At 42.7% G+C, this 18,490-nt stretch overlaps 1 protein-coding gene and 1 long non-coding RNA gene across 2 annotated transcripts; one reads left to right on the forward strand and one right to left on the reverse strand.

Moving 5' to 3' along the window:
- Positions 1-7,712: 7,712 nt before the first annotated feature.
- C16H11orf58 (chromosome 16 C11orf58 homolog) lies at positions 7,713-13,154 on the reverse strand. The gene is made up of 5 exons (XM_052811465.1): positions 12,996-13,154; positions 12,642-12,722; positions 11,263-11,323; positions 9,364-9,473; positions 7,713-8,179 (listed from the first exon to the last, which is right to left on the reverse strand). Exons 1-5 carry the CDS (start codon positions 13,053-13,055, stop codon positions 7,970-7,972), a joined length of 522 nt encoding a protein of 173 aa, XP_052667425.1. The 5' UTR covers positions 13,056-13,154; the 3' UTR covers positions 7,713-7,969.
- A 229-nt stretch (positions 13,155-13,383) lies between these two features.
- Positions 13,384-16,782, forward strand: LOC128153019 (uncharacterized). Its single transcript, XR_008238824.1, has 2 exons — positions 13,384-14,147; positions 15,721-16,782. It is a non-coding gene; the product is annotated as an uncharacterized LOC128153019 (long non-coding RNA).
- Positions 16,783-18,490: the final 1,708 nt, after the last annotated feature.

Below are 18,490 nucleotides of genomic sequence, written 5' to 3' on the forward strand. Positions count from 1 at the left end.
AAGCTTGCGTGAAAGAGAAGGATTTTGCCCTAAATAGTTATACCATTAATGTTTTTAATAAAAGTAGTCTTTCTAAAGATTTTGTTCTGCGTCCATAATTAATCCCATATTTGGGAAAAAATTATCAAGATAATTTTTCTTCCAAACTTTTTCACTGAATATGTGAAATGCGGTTCTCCAGTGACCATCTTTTTTGCAGGGATGGCTGTCATTTTTAAATAATAAGGGCTAATTTTCATATGCTTATAGTGTTTGTTCTGGGTCGATTTCCTGTTTCAGTTCTGTTTCCTTTAATCAAAATGCTCTTTTGTAGGTGTTACCCACTATTCTCGAATATTAAGGCTAGAAAAAAATGATGTCTACTTGCAGATCAATATCATTGTGGTCAGAAAGTGGCTTTTTTTTTTTTTCCTCTGCCTATTAAGCAGCGTAAGTGTTTGGGACTAATTATAATTAAAGAAATAGAAACTCGTTAGAAAGCAGTATCAGTTCTTCTTTTGAAGGTGCTGTTTTCTAATTGGTGTCTTGTAATGTTATACCAAGCAAAAATTATGCAGACTGACTTCCCTTTCCATATACATCTGTTTTCGATTTCTTCAACTAAAGTTATTAAAATTTTATTGCACAGCTGAATTTATAAAACTACAGCCTGGTACTCGTAAGTAGCACTGCTTTCACCTTTTTGAACTTGCATAACACCCCCCACGCCCCCCATTTTTCACTACTGTTATTTTGAGTTTGTATGTAGTGCTAGGCTGCTAGGAAATCCTGCTGAGCTACAGCACTGTTGCTTATCTTTGTACATCTATATAAAGCTCTTTATTTTGAAGGACTGGACAAGAAGCAGTAGTTAGAGGCATCCAGACTGTTTTGGAACAGTTGGAAAAAAAACCCTCGATAGAAAGGTTTTTCAGGAAACAACTGTATTAAGAGCTTCTATTCTGGAAAGTTGCTAATGTATGGAACTAAAAGCCACTGAAAGATACTACTAAACTTGAGTGCTGCTGTTTCAAAACAATTGCTAAAGGTGCAGTGAGGTGGTCCGAGGGACCCCGTAGCCTTTGGAGGGAGGGGTTGGTGTTTTGAGAAAGCACAGCACTCCCAACAGGTTCTGGTATTGTTTACACTTATTTTTTCCACCTGCACCATTTACTCACCTGGTTTCCAGATCTTCAAATATATGTGTATGTATTTTATATCAGTGTCAGTACCCCTCAGTAAAACCACGTTATTTCCCATGCGTCTTAGCAATTAATTTCTGGATGTTATATGAAGGAAAGACCGGATTTACTTAGTGTCAAAACATCATGATCTGATGTTACCCCTCTGATTTATGCCTGTCTTCAGGTATTTTAAAGTGTTTGCTTGTGCTCTGTGTGTGTGTCTATGTATTGCATAGTTATAAAAAGAATAAAGCCATGCACAAGAAAAACATGAGAAAATGCTATATTTTCCACACCTAGTAAACATTCCTATTGGTTATTTGGCTGTATTCAAAAGGCTAAGACTTTTATTGCTCTACTAGCAAAAGCAACCTTTCTTCATAGCAGAGCAGTACAAAGAAAGAGCACAAAAATACACACATCACAGTGCCTGAAATTCTGTTTGAACAACTGTATTGATTGGGTCTGACCCCTTTACATTTTTTTCCATTATTTGAAAAGGTGCATCTAACTGTAGCTGAATTGAACCAACCGAGATGAACTTTCCATGAAAACTTCTTGAGATATTTCTTTAGTTCAAAGCTTGGGAATTTTAAAGAGCATTTTTAATAGAAGTCTGTTGAGGTATTCTGTGCAACAACCATACTTTGAATGTTAAACTACAGGTAAACCTAAGAGGAAGGTAAAATTACAAAGTCTACCATGAAATTACTGGGAGATGTCAGAATAACTCTGAGCACTAATTATAAAAGTAAGTAAAACCAGAAAGTATTGCATATGTGCACATTCCTGCACTGTTTACTTGTTATTTACTTGCCAGTGCTCCTGGTTGCCTTGCAGAGAGTGCAAAACAGCCTCCAAAGAAAACGCTAACAGAATTGGATGGCATTTTTGCAGCAGTTATTGATGAAATAGTGTTACAAGACGTAAGCTTAAAGAACAATGCTGTTTTCTTGTTGCCCACTAGAAGAAGCCTTTTACCAGGAGCTGTAGTGTAAGAAAGCACTAAAGGAGGGAAGAGATTAAGAAAACAAAGGTGAGTAGTGAGTTTGTAGGAAGCAATGGCAGAGATGTCTCTGCAAATGCCTAAGAGGCTGAAGGTGAGAGTGGAGAACAGCCGAGTGGTTTGAAGTGAGAGGTGGTAAAAAGATTGGAGGAGCTGGAATACATGGACTTGGACAGAAGAAAAATGTTTTAACGAGGGGACTCAACCTAAATCTTAGAGGGAGAAGTAAGAAGAAGGAATAGCTGGCAAGTTAGAATGTAAGTCCGGTGTCCTAGTACAAAAAAAACTTGTGAATGGGATAAACGAGAGTAGCATGTTGATGGTGGCAGCGGGTGAAGGAGAGAATCACTGATGACTTCAGAACAGTGTTTTGGTAACAGGACAATTGTATTTTCTATTGGCAGCTGCTGTGCTCTATTCTTTTAAGTCAAACTGCAGTTAAGAATGGCTAGTATGAGTGAAACTCTTCCCTGTAGAAATGGCTTGTCCCAGAGCCAGTGGTGGAAAAGGTTGGTCCTCCCTGGACTGTGATGTGCCAGTGCAAGACTGAGTGTTGTGGGGCTGCTGCAGTCTCTGGCTTCAGTTCTGGTATATTTTCAGGGGGGTTGGGCTGGCTTGATTTTTATCTCTAGAGCCAGTTTTGAGAAGAGGCTTAACGTGGTTTTCCGGTTCATCTCTTGACACACGGGAGGTTTTGGCAAGTTTCTTGAAACCCTGACTGGTGGCTTACGCAAGATGTAACCCTAATGAAATGAAGTAGCTGGCAACATTTAGTTACAGTGAGTTGTACCACTCTGGGGGAAAAAGTTGACATCAGAGAAGTCACTGCCAGTTCTCTTTGTCTCTGGTATTGTCTGTATCGTTGGCTTTTTTGACTGCTTAGTTCATGCTAAACAGTTCTTCTGTGTCCCTGCTTTGCTTCTTCCATATTGTGCCTTTGAGCATCTTCTCCCAGTTTGGACAGGATTTTGTCTTCTGCCCAACATGGTTGTAGCATGTCTGTGTGTATGTGTTGGGAGGTGTGAACACGTACACACGCACACATGTTGATCCCATTCTCCTTTCATTCGGTGCTAAGGCACAGAATCGGCAAAAGCTGAGGGACCGCTGCTGCAATGAGTACCAGAACTGGCTGCTCCGCTCACTTTCCAAGTCTGAACCTGGATGAGAGGCTCAGAGGGAAGAGAGAGCAACATCTTGTGGGTGTAGCTGTGTCCCCTGGCTTTCTCAAAGCCTACTTTATGCCTGAGGACTCGGCAGTTGTCTTCACTGAGTCCAGTTTAAAAGTTACTTGGCAAATGATTTTATACACAGATTTTATTCAGGATCTGGGTAGTGAGTCCATCAGCTGACTACTGAGTAAATTTGATCTCTGGGGGTTTTTTGTGTGTCCAGTATCGATTTCTTACGTTAAGAATTCTTTTTGGCAAAAAAAAATTGTTTTGGAAAGAGATGTTCCGTTACTGCATCCTTACAAACAGATTGCAATTACTAGATTTTAGTGGCTGTAATGGGAAGAAGGAGACTTGGCCCCAACCAGTTAAGGATCAAAAGCTTCACCTGCATTTGTTTTAAAGCTTTAGCAATAAATATGAGGGTGAAAAGGAGCCAGTTCAGATTATCAAACCTTTCTGCAGTCTTTAATGTAGCTTGGTATACTTGTGGTGAGAACACTTACTTATGGTAACAGTTTGAGAGAATTTCCCTGCAGGTCAAGGTGGGCAGCTGTGAAAAAGTTCAAAGCAAGGAAGTTTTTTTTATATGGGCACCCGTATTGCTTGACTGATGATACAAAACCCCTCTTCTGGTGTATGTTACTTTTCATTCTTCTCTTTTTTTTTTCCCCTCAACTGGATCTTCCTGAGCTATGGACACCATAAATGTTACTGGATTTGGATAGATAATAGCACAAACTGTCAGTGTGGTCTCATTCTGCACCTGCACTTCAAAACCAAATCAAATTAGGGTAAATCACGAAGTATTTAATTTCTTTAATGCTGTGCAAAAACTAAGGAAACTTTTATCTACCCATCGTGATGCTGTACACCTGTGTACTGCTCAGATATTTTTCTCAGGAAAAGTACAGTTGAGGTGGCAGTCTTAAAAGCAAACAGAACCAACTTCTGCTTTGTCCCTTCAGTGAGGGTACCTTGACACATGCCCCTTCTCTTAATCCCCTGACAGCTTCCAAGAGACTGATGCAAATAACCGTGCCAGGCTTTGATTATGAGATATTGCACTGCCACTTATTCTCTTTGTCTCCTGCAGTTTACAGAGGCAGCTTCAGTACATAATTTAATCCCTGTACTGGGGACTGTAGCAAATCCACAGAGATTTCTACCCACCGTCCTCTCTGGCATCAGAACAACATGTGCACGTCGTCTTTGATGTGAATTCCCCAACCAGAGCCTTAGAAGGACCTATAGCTTTGAAGCTGGCCTATAAATTGTGCTTTCAGGAATCAAGTTGTCAGCCTCTACTTCAGGAAGAAAGGGAGAGTAAACTGTAAAGCGGTTGCATAAAGCTACAGGGTGACTTATAGATCTGGTTTTCTTGGCCTCGAAGAATTCCTGTATGCTGTTGAGAATCCCTTTTTACCTGCGTTAGAAGCATCCTCTTTTGTGACTGCAGGACCTTGCCAGCAGTGGGGCTGTGATGGTACTTGTCTCGAGGGCTTCCTTATTCCAGGGCACACAGAAGAGGAACAGGCACACCGGTGCTTTTGACCTGTTCACGTATTTTCAGTCTTCCAAAGCCAAATACTGATAATGCACCTGCATTGACCTTTGTGTAGGTAAATTTCCAGTGTGGTTTAGAAACAGATGAAAACTTTTACCAGATGCGATGGTTGTTCTGTGACAGATCTGACTTTCATCAGTTGTTTCCTAAGACATGCCGGAGTACGGGCAGCCTTTCTACTGAGATGAAAATAAGCTGGTCTTCGAGTTGAGGAATTTCAGTGGCCAAATCTTGTTTGAAAAGACAAATGCGGTTGCCCTCTTTATGATTCAGTGTCTGCTCATGTGTTCTGCTGTCATGTCTGGGAGCTCCTTCCATACCAACCTGAAAAAGCAAAGAACTGACTAGAATCAACCAAGACACCAACCTTGATTTTTTCTGTGTTCTCTGTCTCCAATAAGAGCTAAACCCATTCTGCTACTATCCATGCCACTACTGCTGATGCTATTATACCAAATGTCGCTAAACCTGACTTCTGAATGAAAACATTTTCTGCACAATCTACAGTGAACTAAATCAGCCTTTCTCAGCATATACGGAGAAGCTTCTTAGACAGGCTGCTTTATAGATGAATCTGCAAGTTCTCAGTATGTTTATAAATGTTACACAGAAACAGATGCAATTGTGTAGAACTCTTCCTATTTTGAGCAGATGAGTCTTAGGTCAGCATCATAAATGAGCTACACCAAATGTCATCAGATGCTCAGAATATTACATGTCATACTTTTGGGGAATGGAAGTAGTGTTTTGATTTTTTTTTTTTTCTGGTCAGAGCTGTTACTAGAATAGTTTAATATCAGTTTATTTTTTATCCTTGTGCGGTCTATTTATTTACATTTGGAACTGATGGCGAAATCTGTTTCACAAGGCAGGAGGATGTAATCAATTCAGGGCAGAGCTGAGCAGTGGAGGCCCCCGACGGTGCTCATTGTGGCAGCCCGTTCTGTCGGCAGAGACCCATGCAGGGCCTGCCAGCTGGATCTGCTTTTCCTGGGTCTTTCCAAGTTGGTTGCACTGCGGAGAAAAGCCCTCAGGTGAGGTTTTTCCCGTGCCCTTCGAGACTAGTGGGAAAGCACCAGGGCCCTCTGCCTGGCAGGGCGGGTCTACAGCAATGGATTCTGTCACCTTCGGAAAGCAAGTCTCTCTTTAGATGCACGCTGACCCGCAAGTCCAGAGACTGTGTGGATGCCAAGCAGCTGCGGAAGGAAAGGTTGCGGGAGCAGCGCTAGCTCCAGTGCTGGGACAGAGAAGGCAAAGAGGTCGGCACATATGCAGCATTTTGCAGCCTACACGTTGATTTTGTAATTGCGCTCAAGGCAATAAACAGCCAGCAGCCACATATAAAAGCATTTAACAGTGACACGCTGGTTTAAGTAAGTGTAGCTTGAGTGTCTAAACAGGAAAAAAACTGGTATCAGTCCATTAGGAAAGTTAATCATTTGACCTTTTGGGGAGGGCCTCTATCTCTTCCTAGAGATAGAGGACTTTCCTAAGTCACGGTGAGGTTTTTCTTTCTTCACAATGTGCAAGCAACTTTAATTTTTGTCTATGTATTAGAAACTTGCAGTATTGGGAAAACAAAAAATCCATACGCATGAAGTACACATCACTGACTGTTACTGGCTGCTCTAACATTGTTCTTAAAACTGAATGACTTTTTGAAAAATTTTGTATTAAATGCAAATCTAGGAAAACAGATTAATCAAAATATACACTCAGTTTTTATTTACAATATTACTTTTATTTTATCCATAATGTAACTTATTCCAAGTCCCCCCTAATAACTGATGCTGCAATGTTTACGTTCAACAAACCTATACAGTGATAGTACATACTGCTGCTTTCACGTAAGCCAACTGGCTTGCAAATGTTGTCTGCATGTCATAAATTGTATACAGAAATGGAAGATTCCTCACAAGCATCTGGAGTGTTTCCTGAAACACTGTTGTGGCAGAATGAGGCTGTACTAGAGGTACAGATCAGATGTTCTGTTCTCCCAGCAAGGAAAGGCAGTTGATCTGTCTGATGTACTAAGAGGAAAACAAAGTCTAAAACATTCTGACATTTTATTAATTACTTGAATACAGAGGAATGGATGTGCTTAATTCTTGCTGGAAGGAGTTACTGGAATTCTTGATTCTTTAAGCATATCAACTTTACATGAGAGGTACAACCTTTTTGTGATAATTGACTTTTAGACCTCCAAGTGATGTGTGTACGGGGAGAAAAGGAAGAAGGGGTTGTATACTTAACTCTGCATTCTATATTTAAAAAAGCTAAACGATTTGTATAACCATTTCGTTATCAAAGTATATTTTCTCTTTCAAAGTAAACTGGTTTCTTCGGGAGGAGTTCTTTTTAGTAACAGCTCAGTGCTATAACCAGGAGCCAGTAATTCAAAAGTCACTTTTTTCTACTGAAAGGTATAAAGATCTACAACTTATCCGCCCTCATTATAAAGCCAGAGAAGCAATTAAAGCCTTCTGTTGTATTACACGTTTCTAAAACACCTTCTCCCATGCAACTGCTGTAAGACTTCAGATGGATACAGTGATTAATTCTGTCACAAAAGTGAGTGACTTCTCTTAGCCCTGTCAACACTAGCATCTATAGACAAAATCATTGTTTAAAGATCTAGTACATCACAGAATAGTGCCGATATTGGTATTTTACAACTAATGCAACATCCAGTAATTCACATGTAATCTTAAGAGTTAGAAATTCAAGACTGGGGTACTAACTAAAGAAACCACTAGCATGAAGTTTCCTTATCTGGCATGGAATAAGGGGAGACACAGTTTAGATGACATTGTAGAGACTGGGCAAGAACAAAAAGAATTTATTTCTCCATCCAGTATTTTATACACTTTACAAAAACCAGTAATACCACTGTGCCCATAAAAATGTTATCCATGGCAACAGAAAGCAAATACTACTATTTGTCATCTAACAGGGTCTTTTTAAAATCATAATACAAAGATTTGTGCTGTAGCAGTCCTCCACTTTGCACTGTAACAATAAGGCTTACTGTACTTTAAATACAAAGCTGTTACATCTGCAGTTATGAACCACTGGCTTTAACAAACATCATTTTATAGTTGCTTTTTGCTTCTTTTTTGTTTTCTGGAACCTCAGCTTCATCATGCTTTTCAGCAGCTTGTAGCTCCTCTGCAGACTCCTCTTGCTCCGACTCAGAGCCACTTTCAGAGTCCTCTGAACTCTCTTCAGAGGAGTGTCCAGCTGCCTCTTCTTGTTCTTCGCTTTCCTGAAACTAAAAGTTCAGATTATGAGACAGATAAACCGTTATTTCTTGGCAACTCCGCTTCAGCTTTTAAAATTTCCCAGTGAGAATGTTTTGCTTAATGGCTCCTTTCATTTTAGTACTAAAATGGGCTATGTTGCTAAACACAGGTCTTTAATATACAAATTATTAGACAGAAAGCAACTCCACTGAAATGGTTAACCATACCAACCGTGACATCCATGGTTTCATCAGCCATATTCTTATTTAGTTACAGCAGAAATCCTAAAGACACCATTAAGCGAGTTTGAAAAGTTTCAGATCACATCAGTTTAGTAATTCCTTACTTTGGTGTACACAGTACGTAATGACACTTGAATATTTGTCATTGAGTGAAACATAATGAAACTAGATGTTAGTTTAGTGGAATGCTGAAGTAATCCAATGATACTGCTAACAAGAACAATCCCCAAATGGCCTTTTGTTCGTGGTCCTAAAGAGCAAAGCCTCCATGGCTGTAATATTAAGGATTCCCAACACTGCACAGGTGGTTCTGCTCATTCTGGAACCATCAGCTATGTTTTTATGCAGTAATTGCTGCTAAAAGTTAGCAAAAAATTAATTACTGCACCTTTCAATTGGCAGATGAAGACACGTTCCTAATAACCTAATTCTCTTGGTTTCTGTTGCACTCCTCTTCCTGCTCATTCCTATGGAATTCCTTGCAAGTACAAGACCAGTCAGGCGTCAGCTCACTGGAGGACTCCGTACAGCAAATTTCCCTTGTCTGACTCCTCTATAGCCACTTACTTTTCAGGACCAGAGAGGTATGTGCCCCACCGCAACCAGAAGCTAACATTAATTAGCTCTCAACAACAATTCAGATGGTTATCCTGCCTTCTTATGTATTCCTTGGCAACACCCTGTTTTAATATATTTGTCACTTTCTGTCCTAATCAGTCTTGACTACTATGGAGCATTAAGCATGTCATATCACTTTTCAGAACAATGAGAAGCATCAATCATTTCCAGGCATCTAAATGGCCACCACAGTGTACGCAAATAGGGGTCAAGTGCCTGCACTAAGTTTGTCCTTTAACCCAAACTGCGGAAGTTTGCCACTGGTTGTGGTGATTGGATTTTTAAACTATGTATCGTCTTGTCTTAGCGAAGCGAAAGCCAAATCATTATGGAAATAAATAACTTCTTACTACCTCACTGAAACCAAGTCCACAATGGCGCCGGTTTCGTCCAGACATCGTGCTGTCCATGCTTTGTTGGTACTGAGACTCCAATTCTTCATTCATTTTCTTGTCTTCTTCCCCTGCATTGTCCAGTGTACTTTGGTTATGGTTCATTCAAATTAACAAAGACATCAAATTACATGAAGTCACATTTTCAAAGTTTATCAATATATACATGAAAAAGTTTAAATTTAGACATCTTAAACTACTGGACTGAGTGTTGCTGCATACAAACCACCAGATTTACAAGCAATTGTATCAAGGGTGCAAGCAAAAGTGCTTTGATACAAAGATGGGTTGTTAAATTCCTAAGACCCGATGCATTCAGAGAATTGTACAATGCATAGCATATGTTCCACTAAACAAGGTAAATGTAACCAGTATGACTTCGCTGTGCTTCCTACGAATACTGCAACACGTCACAGCAAAGAGAAAGTTTCTGACCTTCGCTACGTAACATGTGATTACTATGATTAAACCATGATTATTATATAGGAGCAGAAGTCAGGACAGTGCTATCACTCTTGTTTATAGAGCTGTATCTGAAACTATTTCAAGCATCCTGAATTATCAGGAGCGGTTACTACAGCTCTGCATTTTTCCATCTTTAGGAATTAGCAGAAAAACTAATTTTTATGAGTTACTTCTACATGCCCTTTACTTTCTTGTTTGAATAAGTAAGTAAAGAATCATTTTCACTGAGAGAAAATATGGTCTAATATAGTTAAGAATCCTGTGTTCTTGTAAAAGGTAGGAATCTCTAATTCTCTTCCGATAGGCCTACAACACTCTAGTTTTTAATTTGTAACTCTGTAAAGTTAAAAGCTTATATTGCAAATTAATATTTCCTCATTTGGAAGTTAGAGCTGTATGTTATTATAAAAGGACAGTAACTGTATGTTGGACAAGGAAGTAAAGTGTTAAGAAAATAGCTGTTCTGATTTTTTGTGAAAAAACCAGCATCTTAACTTTTTGCTAATAACAAAGTAGTACTGATTCTTTATGACTCCTTAGCATAATCTCCTTTCTAGGAAATTCAGGTATAAGGAGGTGATTCTGAGTCACTCTGCAACCTAACAGCAGAATCTGGAACCAATCCTCAGGCTTCTTTTGGTGTTTTGGTCCACAGATAATTTTTCATCAGCTGAAAAATTACCAGTGGACCATTATCAGGGAAAGAAGTTTTCTGGAACTCTGACAGTTGCTATTCTAGACAACTTTATCAAAGCTTCTCTCAGACAGTCAAGCCCAGCTTGGTTTCGATGTACTTTGACTTACTACCTAAGCAAGCATGATAAGAAGTTACCATGGTCACATGTTACACGACATCAAATTATTGCTGATTACCAAGATGACCTTGCAGATCTTTTCAGCCTCTCCCTCATTGCTTTAAGGCAGAGATCTTTCTATTCAATAGGTAATCACAGGTGGGGGGAGAAACCAACCCTGTTCTTCTCCTTGCACAACAATTTAGAAGTTTGGATACCCATACCTGGCAGCAAGGAAGAAGTATAATACTGCTAGGTACCAATAGCAATAAAACTTTACTTTCTTATTTTGACAGCAAAATAAGACTGAGGACCGATAGGCCCCAATTTCCAGGGCATTTGTACACAAGTTTAACTGACCATCAAGTACTCTGCTGAACCTGGACTTTAGAAGGCAAGTAAGTGCAGTCACAGAAACTGTTTGTCAGTAATCTAACAAAAGAAATTAGGAACTTCTACAACTCCACAGCCTGCCCTGTCTTCAACTTCAGCCACGAAATCTGAAATCCCTCCCTGCAGTATCTATGAAGCTCAAAGTACTGGGATGTTCCTAAATAAGTGTTCGATTTCCAACTTTGTATCAGCTGTTGGATAAACTGACCTGTCCTGAAGTGAGAGGTTGATCTGTGGTCTCCGATAACAAGGCGGCCAGTATGTTCTTTCTAAAAGAAAAGGCAGTTTGTTTTGGAGCTTTAGGGTGCAGACAGCTCTGCCAACATTCTGGAAATCTTGAATGGAAAAGGTTTGCTGTCAAACCTTAACAACCAACTGTAGCAGGACTCTAAGTTTTACTAGCTAACAGCTGCTGTCTCTTGATGAACTTGTTTCACCTTTGTTTTGTTGAATTTTCTGAAAAAAGAAACCCCAACAACTAGATACTCTTTACTCTTCCCACACCCCAAAACTGATTCTATTCCATTCTGTTTCTTGCCACTGATACAAAAACTACACTACACAATGCTGGACAAGTGTGAATTTAGGTTCTGACAATTTACCCTTTGGGTCTCTTTCTCTGGCACTACACAATAGTTCAGTCTGTGCATCTTACGACGATCCCACTCTTAGACTGGTCACAGCATCAGGTAAGACCTTCACAGTGCTCATTAATTTATGGGCTCAGTCATTGCTCATTAGCAAATGTATCCCTATAGGCAAGAACCGGCATTACGTAGCAAGCAGCATTAAGTATCCAAGTAGACGTTAAGATTAGTGGTAGTGGGATGTTTTAATAGGGTATTGTATTCCTATCCACTAGGAGGTATTAAATTTTGCCTCTTTAATACAGTAAAATATTTTAGCTTACAAAAATACTGTATTCGAGCAAAATAAGCTAGTACCAGTGAAATTATTTTTCTTGATGGTAAGTAGAACTGCAACACTAAACCAACATTTTGTAGGTGGAAAAAGCACGATTATGTTTTACTAGTTTTACAGCATTTTTTGCAAAGAGCATAGTAGAAATATAGTTTTAGAGCATTTTCTCTTTAAAAGTATTTCCTGCATTATTTAATTAGGTTTACTATTTTGCTGGTTTAGTCTATCAGCTACCATTTTTCTGAACCTTTAATTTTTTTCCAGTGGGAGAGAACTTTACAGACGTAGCAGTGCACAGGTTGGTTAGTTTGTAACAAGGACTCTCTGGGCAGTCCACAAGTAATTTTATTAGCTGGTCTGAAAGTATAGAGGGGTGGGGTGGGGAGGAAGCTGCAGAGCAGAGGCTTGACGATTTCAGACCCGTGTTTTGCATCACACCGCTACTGACGTAACAGCTGCAGCTGTGAAACCCAAATCCTCCTTAAAGAAGAGTCCCAAAGCCAAATTGCCTTCTAGTGTTGTCTTTGTCCCGGGAGAGCCCTGCGGCCCGCGGCAAGCCTCCTCACGGGGAGGGTTCACGGCATCGCAAATAGAAGAGGCCGCGTAGCCTCCCGGGCTGGGGGGGAATCCTCCCGCCCGGTCCCCGTGTGCCCGGGGCGGCCTCACCTTCCCGGCGCCCATCAGCCGCAGGAACTTCTGCTTCCGCTCCTCGTTGCCGAGGTCCGCCGCCTCCCAGCTGCTGGAGCCCTGCGGGAGCACACGCTGACTGCGCCCGCCGGGGCGGACCCCGAGCGGCCCCTCGCCGCCCCCCCCCCCCCCCGCCCCGTGACGCCTCCGCCGGCCGCTGCCCCCCGACAGCCCTCAGCGCGAGGAAGGCGGGGGGAGGGGGCGGCCGGGAAAGGCCGCGGCCTTCCCTGCGTCCCGCACCGGGGCCTCGCCGCGGCCTCCCTCCCGGCCGGCCTCCTCCCCGCTCCCCCACTCCCCCGCCGCGCGGCTGCCCCGGGCCCCGCGCCCATTTACATCGGGGGAGGCCGCTCGCTTGAGGCCGTGGTGGCCCTGGGACTCCCTGGCCGAGCTCATCGCCGCGGCTGGGTGACCGGGCCTCTCCGCCGCCTTCCTGCCGGAGCCGCTCCCTCGGCCGGCGGCGGGTCACGGCCCCGGGGTCGGCCGCGGGGCGCGCCGGGACCGGTAGTTCTCGCCCGGCCGGTGGCGGCGCGGAGCGGGCGGGCGAGGACTACCCGTCCCACAGGCCTCCGCGGCGGGGGGCGGGGCGTCTCTGCCCGCTGATTGGCAGGGGCGCGGGCCGGCCCCCGTCTCCGTCTCCGGAGGGAGGCGGTGGTGCGGGGAGGAAGGCGGGGCTTGGGCATCCTCGGTCGCGCGCAGCAGCGGAGCCGGGGGGGGGGGGAGCGGGAGGGCTGGCGGTGTCGGTGTCAGGCGGTCACCGGCAGTTCGCCTCGGTGTGGCGTCGGGCGCGGCGCAGCTGCCGGTCAGGCGCGAAGTGCCGCTGGGGTAATGAGGGGAGCGAGGGGCTCTCGGCTCCGGGGCTGCGCTTCTGCCGTCGTGTGAGCGCGGCCGGGCGACGGCTGGCTCGGGGCCTGAGGTAATCCCTGCCGAGGAGGGAAGGCGAGCTCTGGCCGCAGTCGAGCATGCGAGCTGCCGGCGTGGAGGCGGCCGCGGTCCCCGCCCGGGTGTGCCGCTGCCGGCGCCTCAGGTGGGGTAACGGTCGCCTGAAGGCGGCGGTAGCGCCCCCCGCCCCCCCTCTTGCCGCGCGCCTCGGGTAACGGCCGGAGCCGCGAGGACACCGCGAGGTTCCCGCCGCTTATCCTCACCTCCCGGCGTTGGAGGGTCGGGGCGGAGACGGGGCGCCTCTCCCGCTCTTCTCGGTCCACTTCAGTAACCGTCCGTGTCCCGCCAGCTCCAGCCCGACCCGAAATCCCTCTCGCCGCCGCACCGGAGTAACGCGGGGGCTCCCCTCCCGCCGACCGGCCCTGCCACCTCGTGTGGAGAATGGTAGTCTGTGATCTGTGCGGACTCCTCTGTGTTTGGGGCTCCAAATGTCTCCAGTTAACCCTTCAGCTGCTCTGGCCGTTTGCCATCACTGTCTTTCCTGCCGTCCCATCTCCCCCACATGTACGCCGTGTACAAAGCAGAAATTCACTTACCACCCCCCAAGTTAGTATTTCCTCACATGCAGATGTATGCTTCAGAACTAGCTCAGTTTGAATGGGTTGCCATTGAATGTTAATATTCTGGGGGTTTTGCTTAGATTTGTTGGATGGGAAGATGCACAGTCACATCTTCAGGTCTTCTCGCCTTAATGTTATGAAAATCCCTTCTGTTTTAATTCCTCAATTACATAGTGACTTTATCCCCAGGATAAAGTTGTAACAGTCCAACTAATGCCAGGAGGCTAAGGCGCATGCCGAAATGTGCAAATGGTGTGTGCCAATTCATATTGCAGCTTAAACCTGGCTAGTTTAAGGTTAAAGTTGGTTGCCTAAGGATTTTTGAAATTAAAATGAGGTAAACTACTCAAGGTGAAAACAGGTATGAGTGCGTGTAAGTGTATGTAGTCTTACTGAAACCTCCTTAACAATTGATTTAAAACAAATGATTGCAATTTTCTTGTTTAGTCAAAAGAGCTCAAGTTAGTGTCTTGATTAGATCTTTTTTGAGTGGTTGTCAGTCTGTACGTTCATGTTGTCCGTGTGCATAAAGGCAGTCACTTCAGCCATGGGACTTTTCATCTCCAGCAGTACCCATAAATTACATATGCTTGTTCTCTCAGTCTTCTTGTGTGCTTTGTACATACAGTATAGGTGGTCAGAATATGCCCCAGATCTTCAGTTCTTCTCAATAATTGGCTTGAATCTGAACTTTCTTTTAACTTGCAGTGATCTAAGCTGCATTCCTTTGCATCTACTTACCTGTAGTGGTTTGTTTGGCTTATTCTAATCACAAGTTTTTATTCTCATTTTTACTGTTTGTGTCGCTATAACTGTTAAACATTTTGGATTTGAGCCAGTAAGTCTACCCACCCACCGTGTCTAGCTCTGTGTTCCACCAGGGAAATTTTTTGGATTTTGAGGATTAGACGGAAGGAATGACAAGGTAGGCTGTGCCTGCCAATGCCAGGTGTAGTCATCTGCAAGGCAAGAAGACCACACTCTGCAAAGAGTGATTAGGGGTAAACATAACTTTGAAAACATAGCGCATAGGTCCCATAACACATAGGTCTACACACAGTGTAAAGATGCTGATGGGCAGCACATCTCATGAAGGAAGGGTGTTCAGTTCCTTGCAAGTAACCTCTTTATGCTGAAGCAGCTTGGGGTGGGTGATGGTGGTCGGTCTGGTTCCATGAACTCACTTTTAGCTGAGGTGATCTGACTGCTGGTAGGAGCTGAGTCCAGCTTTCAAACAGTTTGGGGAAGATCCTGCAGTGACTACCTTCAGTTTTCTGAATGTAGTTTTCCTATGCTCTCCCTGTAGTGAATGAAAAGTTCCTATAGGGCTTCTAAAGTTAGGCTTCTGCTCTGAACTGTCTTTGAGAGGAATCTGTGTGCTTGGGGGATGAACTGCTCCTAGCTAAGTTTGTCTTTATGAATTTCCTCCTTACAGAGCTAAAATGTGTCATTACTATGTTTTTTGTGAGTATGGCAATTAAGCTCCTCAGTCACTTTGATACTTTTTAACATTTTCCCTGAGCCTTGTTATTCAGATGTCACCCATCGTTCTTTTGTAGGACTGAAATACAATGGAAGAAGAGTTGATACGAAAATATTCTGGAAGATGGAGCACAAAAGTTCAGCAGATCTAATAATGTAGAGATGTGCTGGTATAGCCCTTCCACTCCTGGGTAGGTAGATTCAGAGTTAAAGATATATGTAGAATATAATTATTTTCAATTATTATTTATACAGAACAGCACTAGGATAGTGATGTTTAAATTCACGTTCACATATATTGCACTGCTTGAGTGTGCAAAATCAAATAGAAAGGCATAGCTGTTACACCTGCTTTCTACAACTTCTGTAGTTATTGTCTGACAATGATAAAGAGCAGAAGGGAGCATTAATATAAGAGAATGTTATATTTACCACTTTAACTTCATTTTAATGTATTTAAATGTATAGAATATTATATAATGACTGTAATACTGGATTAATTTAAGTTTCAGTGTTTAAAAAATTATTTCTAACAGAAGGGGAGTAAAAATGCAAAAAATGTAAAAAATAACATTACTTTATAAATTAAAAAACTCAATTTTTTAGAGTAGTATCTAGCAGCATTTTTAGTCCAATTAATAGGAATTGTGGTAATCTAATACCAGTGTAACTGTACCTTTTCAATTTTTTTTAAGTTAAGCTTTTATTACAGTTTCTGTACTATTATGCCTAAAGACCTGTTCCTTAATAAAAACAAGTGTGAAATTTTAGCTTCACGGCTAAGGTTCCCTTATGGGACAAACTGAGAAGGTTTGCCTTGGGGAAAAAAAAAAGTGCAAGAAAATGAGACTGTTAAACTCTAAATCAGCTATTATAATTGGGTCTTAGTTGTGGCTTACTGTTAAATTTAAGTCTTTTTCAGGACAACTAAAATGTACTAATGTTTATATGGCTGACTAATGGTTTGGTAATTTTGTTTTTGTTTACATTTTGAATAATGATGTGCTGATGATATTTTAGTGAGAGGCTTTTACAATTTTTTTTTTCCTTAGTTTATTGCTCACTTGGGATAAAAATGCTCTGTTTTTGCAGAAAAGAGGTACCTTAATAAACAGATACATCCCTAGCATTAAATGGCATCCATCTGCTTATGGAGTAACTTAAAAATGGAGTGATCTGACTGCTAACAAAAATGTGGGTTCTCTCAGTGGCAGACTGGTTATGTAAAGGTTTCATTTATCTTTATGGAGATGTTTCAGATAATTCTGAGGATGTGCAACTCATGAGCTTTATATAATTCCAGTAACACTAGTAAGTGATAAGAAAGGAGTTCTGAAAATCCTGTTATGCTAGGATTCAATGTTATATTTGCTGTATTCTTTTGAACAACTGAGAAATATAATGATTCGCAGGAGAACAAGACAGACTGGGTTTCTAAGAAGAAACCTGTCTTTTCCAATCTGTGAGACTGTCTTAGAATATAAGCAAAACAGTAGGTAAGGATCCTGGGCAATATTGGTGTGAATTTTCCACATTTCTTTGACATAGTCCCTCTTAAGAGACTATCCTGAAATTAACATTCAATTCACAGGAGGTGAAGTCCCTCTTAAGAGACTGTCCTGAAATTAACGTTCAGTTCACAGGAGGTGAGATTTTTTGCATGAAGCAGAAACTGCCTACAATGCAGAAATCAGACCTCAACTAAATGACTCTCTATCAGTATAGCTAAAGCACAATAGGGAGGCACGTTTTTTGTTGGAAAGGAACAGAGATAGACAATAAGGTGAGAGAGAGATGAGGTGAAATGACAGATAAGGTAACAAAATTGTTCACTGTCCTGTACAATTATACTCTGTCTTATAACCCAGAGGTCGATGGATTGTAACCATCCTCTGCTACCATCACTATGGTGGCCGTATGCCATATCAAGGGTATTAGAGTAAAAAGCACCCAGATTAATGAAGGATGAACTTTGATGAAGCCGAGGAGTGTGCAGCGCTGATAGAACCGGACAAGTGCAGCGGTGATGGAACCAGAACTGGATTGGCAACATAAGGTTGAATTATTTATGGCTCAGTGGGCCCATGACACCTCAGGCCATCAAGGAAGAGATGCAACATATAGATGGGCTCATGATCGAGGGATGGACTTGACCATAGATATTATCTCACAGGTTATCCATGAATGTGAAACGTGCTGCAATCAAGCAAGCCAAGTGGTTAAAGCCCCTGTGGTATGGAGAGTGATGGCTGAAATACAGATATGGGGAGGCCTGGCAGATTGTCTATATCACACTCCCACAAACCCGTCAAGGCAAGCGCCATGTGCTTAAAATGGTGGAAGCAACCACCAGATGGCTGGAAACACATCCTGTGCCCCATGCCGCTGCCTGGAACACCATCCTGGGCCTTGAAAAGCAAGTCTTATGGTGACAGAGCACCCCAGAAAGAATTGAGTCAGACGATGGGACTCATTTCCAAAACAACCTCATAGACACCTGGGCCAAAGAGCATGGCATTGAGTGGGTATATCACATCCCCTATCATGCACCAGCCTCTGGGAAAGTCGAACGATATGGTGGACTGTTAAAGACTATGCTGAGAGCAATGGGGGGTGGGACCTTCGAACATTGGGATACACATTTAGCAAAAGCCGGTTGGTTAGTCAACCAAGGATCTACCAATCGAGCTGGCCCTGCCCAATCAGAACTTTTACGTACTGTAGAAGGGGATAAAGTCTCTGTAGTGCACATAAAAAATATGCTAGGGAAAGCAGTCTGGGTTGTGCCTGTCTCAGGCAAAGGCAAACCCATCTGCAGGATTGCTTTTGCTCAGGGACCTGGGTGCA

Source organism: Harpia harpyja, chromosome 16, assembly GCF_026419915.1.
Source record: "Harpia harpyja isolate bHarHar1 chromosome 16, bHarHar1 primary haplotype, whole genome shotgun sequence".
Taxonomy (NCBI): domain Eukaryota; kingdom Metazoa; phylum Chordata; class Aves; order Accipitriformes; family Accipitridae; genus Harpia; species Harpia harpyja.